The following is a 6,500-nucleotide window of genomic DNA, read 5'->3' on the forward strand; positions in this document are numbered from 1 at the left end:
GGCCAAAAGCCCAGGAAGCCCCCGGGTGTGCACTTCCACCAAGACACACACCACACAGTCTGCCCTGAAAGGTTCCACAACCTCCCTTGGAATATCGCCTCAGTGTTTAACAACTTTCACCATGAAGAATTTCTTCCTTCTAAATTTAACCTCTTCTAGTAAATCAAGCTGGGGGACTGGTGGTATGTTTGAGACATTAAAATAAAAGTATTACTATATTTCTGACCGATATGTTGCAGCATTTAAAAAATTATAGTGATATGCACTAAGAAAGCTAAGCAATTTTTTAAAAATGAGGCAATTACTAATTCTAAGTAAAAGAAAATGTAGAAGAAAGGAAACGTAATCTTAGACTATTACTTAAAACTCAGCTATGAACAATACGCATATAATCTTAATAATGCAAACGCTGTTCACAGATTCGATCAAAACTATGTTGAGAGGAAGCAGGGATGGTGGAAGGAGCTAAACCCTGAATTAGCACAGCAACGTTAATAGATAAAATAGCAACACATACCATATATTTAGGACTAAAACCAGAAGAAAAGAGCTGGAAGTGTCACTGGAAGAAGGGAAAGAGTAGGACAGGGAATTAACCTTAAGATAGAAACTTCTTAGGACTCTTTGGAAACACACTATTTTTAGAAAATAATACAGCAATCTTCAAAGCAGCTACTACTATCGTTTTACAGATGAGAAAGATGAGGCTCAGAGGGGTGGCATCTGCCCACGGCTGCAGAGGTCGGCAGCAGTAGAGCAGAGATTTTCCCATCATTCCAACAGCCAGTGCCCCTCGCAGCCCCAGGACCACCGCAGGGTGTCAATCCCTCGGCAAAGAGGGCTCCTCTTCGGCCTTCCTCCAGAGGAGCTCAGGTCTGGGACACTGCCCAGCTCACAGTAAAAGGGCAGGGCGAGCAGTTTACGAACGAATTCATCAGATTAAAAGTGAACAGACAAATAAAGGAAAGAGCCCAGGTCTGCAGCACTCCTTTGCTGGACCTCTGGACCAAGATGTAAAGGCATCTCAACGAGCAGGGTTAACAAGATGAAAGGAAGTAAGACTGAAAAAGGCCCAGCACTTAGGGTTCCAGAAACACAAGGACACAATGAGATTTCAATTCTGACCTAACAATAGTCCATGTTGAAAAAGCAGGATTTAACTGACCACAAACACAAGTTCAGTGAGAGCTGGCTTCCCTTCTTTCTGGGGCTGACTCAGAGGAGGTCCTGTGCTGTGTCAGTGGTGGGAACAAAGGTCTTCTACCCAGACCACCCCGGTCCCAGCCCTGCCACTGACTGGCTGTGTGATCTTCAGCAAGTCATTCTGCCTCTCAGAGACTCAGTTCATCATCTGTAAAATGGGAATAATAACTCCCTCATAAAAACTGGGGTGAAGGTTAACCAAGATAACATCTAAAGCATGATACACAATCATTACTCAGTAAATGTTGTTGTTGGGTGCCGTCAAGTCAATTCTGACTCCAACTGATAGCAACCCTATGTGACAGGGTAGAACTGCCACACAGAATTTTCTTGGCTATAGTAATCTTTACAGAAGCAGATTGCCTGGGCTTTCTCCCATGGAGCTGACGGGTGGGTTCAAACTGCCAAGCATTTGGTTAGCAGCCGAACGCTTAACCGTTGCTTTACCGGGGCTCCTTATTCAATAAATGGTAGCTATTATTTTTTAAAGTCTTGAGCTAGAACAACTGCTATCAAAAATTCTTGAAAAATATTTTTCAGATCTTAGGCACTTCCATTATAAACAATACACTTCTTTTATTTACATTTTAAAACCTAAATAAACTCCAATAACATTAGATCTTAAAAGAAAAGGTAGTAAATGAATCTCACCGTTGCTTAGGGCAGTCTTGAGCGCCAAAATGGAGGTTGTTGGAAAAGCATTTAGGAAAAGCTGCCTGGCCCATAAATGACCTGTAAATTAAAAAAAAAAAAATTTTGAAAAGATACATTTCTACATGAAAAGGGACATTTTACACAGGAATATCCAAAGACTACTGATGCCTAACAAGTGAATAATTTCTGGGCTTCATGGCCAGTTGCTCAAGTAGCTGACATCACATCTCATCTTCTCCCTTCACCCCCACATCCAACCAGTCACCAAGCCTGTCAATTCTCCTCAAAACTTAACCCACCCATCTGCTACATCCACCACTCTCCTCTGCTCTCACTGCTTCTCCTTTGTTCAGGTCTCATTGCCACTTTGCCACATGGCAACACAGGCCTCCTCACGGGTCTCCTGCTGCCAGTCTCTCCCCCTGTATTCACCACCTGCCTTCAGGCAGACCTTTCTAAAACAACAGGTCTGGTCACCTCACGGCCCTGGTAAATCATTATTTGGCTCCCTACTGCCTGCGGAACAAAGTCACAACGCCTCAGCAGTCTACAAGGCTGCCACGTGGCCCCAACCTTCCATAGCAGCCTTATTCCCCACCACTCTCCTCCACCCTCCCTCTGCCCACCCCACTTGTAGTCGGTGCCGACCACTCTGCTCCTTCACACTTCTGTGTCTCTGGCACGTTCTCCTGGTTTGTGTGAAGCACCACCTCCTTGGTAAAGCCTCCCTGCTCCCTTCTTCCCTCTGGAGCTCCTGCAGTGCTGGGCTGTAACTACAATACAGTGCTTAAAACAGGCTCTGCCCTCCACAGGTATGGTCAATTGATTTTGGACAACGGTGCCTAGAAATTCAACGGGGAAAAAACAGTCTTTTCAACAAATGGTGCTGAGACAACGCAAAGAGCTGGACCCCTACCTCACACCACACACAAAAATTAACTCACTATGGATTAAATACGTAAATGTAAGCACTAAGACTATAAACCCTTAGGAGCCAACGTGGGGGCAAAGCTTTGTGACTTTGGATTTGGAATGAAGTACTGATACATCATGCTCCAACGTGAGCGAACCCTGAAAACATTATGCTAAATGAAAGTCGTCACAAGAGGCCACATATTACGATTCTGTTTATACGAAATGCCCACAATATGTGATCCTATAGAAAGTAGGTTACTGGTTGCCCAGGACTTGGGGGACAGTTACATAGCATGAGGCTTCTTTTGGGGGGTGATAAAACTGCTGTAAAATAGATTGTGGCGCTGATAGTACAACTCCGTGAACGTACTAAAAACCAGTGATTGTACACTTCAAACAGGTGTATGGTACGGTATGTGAATCATACCTCGATAAAGCTGTTACCAGAACACTGTTCACAAGAAAAAAGGAATAGGCTCTGACCCTGACATCCTCCCCTTCTAACTTGGAGCAGCTTTCTCACCCTATGGAGACCCTGGTGGCGCAGTGGTTAAGTGCTATGGCTGCTAACCAAAGGGTCGGCAGTTTGAATCCGCCAGGTGCTCCTTGGAAACTGTGGGGCAGTTCTACTCTGTCCTATAGGGTCGCTACAGTTGGAACTGACTGGACGGCACTGGGTTTGTTTTTTGGTTTGTTTGTTTTTTAGTGTACCTTAACTCCCTCATCTGTAAAATGGAGGGGGGTCTACCTCATAAACGTGTTGTTACGGTGAAGTGAGGAAAGCAGTTTAAAGCCCTTCAGAGAACCCCCTGCTCAGGAAGGAAAGCTGTGGAGGCTGGGCGCTAAACGGGTAAGGCCTTCAAGGAGGAGGTCACGACAGAGACGGAAGAAAAGGGTGTTCACGTCAAGGGATTTCTGGTCAAATTTTGAAGAAAAATGAGTTACAAAAAAAAAAAAAAAAACTTTTCCGTTTCTGCAGCTTTGGATTTCGGGATTTCGAATGCCAGCTTGTGTACTAAGTGAGAGAGGAACACAGCAGGTAAAGCCGAGCGCGACGCGGTTCCCGGAGGCAAGGCCTGGGCCGCGGGGAGACCGAGCTGCCCGGCCGCGAAGGCGGGAGCGGGGGCGGGAGGGGAAGGGCGGCCACAGCGAGCAGCGACGCCGGCACCCCTGCCCTCACGGCGGCTCCTGACGGCGGCTCGCCCCCCGGACCCCCGGACCCCCCACGGCCCCACATGGCGGCGGGGGCCCGCGGGGCACGCTGCCCGGGAAGCCGACGAGGGCCGCCCGCCCGGCCGCCCGCTCCTCCCCGGAGCACACGAGCGGCCGCGGACGCCGTCCAGGAGGCCTCGCCTGCAGCCAGGCTTCCGCGGCCAGAGAGGGCGAGGAGGCGCGCAAGGTCACACAGCGGGCGGCGCTGCGGCTCGGGCCCGGCGTGACGGAGTCAGGGCCGCGGCGCCTGGCTTCCCTCCGCCCGCCCGTCCGCCCGCCCGTCCGCCCGCAGCCCCGCTCCGCCCGCCCGCCCGCCCGCCGACGCCCAGGGGCCCGGGCTCTCACCGGCCGGCACGCCGCACAGAGCGGGGAGGCAGCCCGCGGCGCGGACCGCGGCAGCCATGGTGGAGCCGGGCAGCCTTCCGCGACGGGGCCTCGTCAGATGGCGGCCTCGGCCCGCGACCGAGTTTTCGAGGACGGACGGGCTCGCCGCAGCGGAGGCCAAGATGGGAAACGTCCGGACAGGCACAGGGGAGGACGAGTCCGGCGCAGCCGCGGACAGCCCCGCAGGGGTCCTCGCGTTAGGACCCGGGGGCGGGGCTTCGGGCTCGTGGCCGGGTGTGGGCGGGGCCTGTGCTGGGGGCCGGGATGAGGACGGGGCTTCGGGGTCGGGAGTGGGCGGGGCCTGGGCTGGGGGGCGGGTGTGGGCGGGGCCTGTGCTGGGGGCCGGGATGAGGACGGGGCTTCGGGCTCGTGGCCGGGTGTGGGCGGGGCCTGTGCTGGGGGCCGGGATGAGGACGGGGCTTCGGGCTCGTGGCCGGGTGTGGGCGGGGCCTGGGCTGGGGGCGGGGCGTGGGCGGGGCCTTGCTGGGGGCCGGGCGTGGGCGGGGCCTGTGCTGGGGGCCGGGATGAGGACGGGGCTTCGGGCTCGTGGCCGGGTGTGGGCGGGGCCTGTGCTGGGGGCCGGGATGAGGACGGGGCTTCGGGCTTCGGGGTCGGGAGTGGGCGGGGCCTGGTCTGGGGGCGGGGCGTGGGCGGGGCCTTGCTGGGGGCCGGGCGTGGGCGGGGCCTGGGCTGGGGGCCGGGATGAGGACGGGGCTTCGGGGCTCGGGGCCGGGCGTGGGCGGGGCCTGGGCTGGGGGCCGGGCGTGGGCGGGGCCTGGGCTGGGAGCCGGGCCAGGCAGGCGCTTCTCACCGAAGTGCAAGGTACAGACGAGCACGGAAGGGGACGAAGTGCAGTGAAAATCCTAGCGGTGACAAACACAGAAAGGAACATAAAGGACCCCACTGCCGTGGACTCGATTCCGACCCCTAGCGACGCTATAGGACAGAGCAGAACTGCCCCATAGGGTTTACTAGGCTGAAATCTTTATGGGAGCAGGTCACCAGATCTTTTCTCCCGCTGAGCCACTAGTCGGTTGGAACCGCCAACTTTCCGAGCGCTTTAATCACTGCGCCATCAGGGCCCCTAGAAATGAATACAGAGCTGTTGGCATCCAGCGCCAGTAAAGCTCTGAAGTTTATGATAAAGCAAGCGCTTATGTGTGCTTAGGGTCCCTGGGTGGTGCTCATGGTTTGTGCTTGGCTACTAATCAAAAGGTTGGTGGTTTGAACCCACTGAGCAGCGCTTCGTAAAGATTACAGCCGTGAAAACCCTCTGGAGCAGCTCTACGCCGTAAGACCTGGGGTGGCCCTCGAGTCAGCGGGCGGGGTTGGGTTGGGTTTTGTTTGTTTTTGGTACATGTCCGTGTATTTCACATGCGTTTTTGTATTCATTCTGATGTCTGACATTTGGTCCCACGTGCTTACCCAGGTCATAAAATAAAATAATTTTTTTTTCTGTGGTTTTATACTTTCTCTGGGCTTGGCCTCATACCCACTGGGCCTGCACAGATGACGTCTGCACCGTAAGCGGAAAGACAGGGATGTCTTGGAACAGTCTAGGAACCCTGCTCAGACAGACCTCCGATTTTTAAGGTTATTATAGGAATTTTCAGGCATACAGAAAAGTAGATTAGTGGCAAGCTGGATTCAGAGATTATCAACATTGACACAGTTCCTTCACTGATTCCTTTTTATTTGCGGAGGTACCCAACCTATTTCACCCCTCCACGCTTTATGATGCATCACATTTTGAGTGGGCTTCTTATATATCAGATTGACTAAATTAAAACAAAAAGGGTTGATTACACCCAGCGCTGATAACCGGTTGCCATCAAGTTGATTCATACCTATAAAAAAAAAAAAAAAATTTTTTTTTTTTTTTTTTTTTAGCGACCCTATTAAAAAAAAAACAAACCAAACCCATTGCCATCCAGTCGATTCCGACCTATAGCGACCCTATAAAGGGGTGGGTAATAAGCACTCACACAGTCGTTGGCTGGGGAAGGAGAATTGCTGCCTAATTAAATAATTCATTTGCAGTAGGTTGTCTGCAAAGATGGTTCCAACAATTCTGTTCCTATATTTGCATGCTATTTTTCCCATCAAGAGGTAGAATTTATTTCCCCTCCCTT

General features: G+C 52.2%; 1 protein-coding gene across 2 annotated transcripts in view; it reads right to left on the bottom strand.

The window, feature by feature from the left end:
• MRPS5 (mitochondrial ribosomal protein S5) overlaps positions 1–4,461 on the bottom strand; it is a 30,126-nt gene extending 25,665 nt beyond the window's left edge. The window contains exons 1-2 of one of the 2 annotated variants that reach the window (XM_064268393.1): positions 4,330–4,461; positions 1,855–1,935 (exon numbers count right to left, since the gene is read on the bottom strand). In XM_064268393.1, the coding sequence (XP_064124463.1) occupies positions 1,855–1,935; positions 4,330–4,387 (139 nt within the window). In that variant the 5' untranslated portion in view covers positions 4,388–4,461. The remainder of the gene's footprint in view (positions 1–1,854; positions 1,936–4,329) is intronic. The other variant, XM_064268394.1, reaches the window with a different exon arrangement.
• Positions 4,462–6,500: the final 2,039 nt, after the last annotated feature.

The sequence above is a fragment of the Loxodonta africana genome, chromosome 15 (genome assembly GCF_030014295.1).
Source record: "Loxodonta africana isolate mLoxAfr1 chromosome 15, mLoxAfr1.hap2, whole genome shotgun sequence".
Taxonomy (NCBI): Eukaryota; Metazoa; Chordata; class Mammalia; order Proboscidea; family Elephantidae; genus Loxodonta; species Loxodonta africana.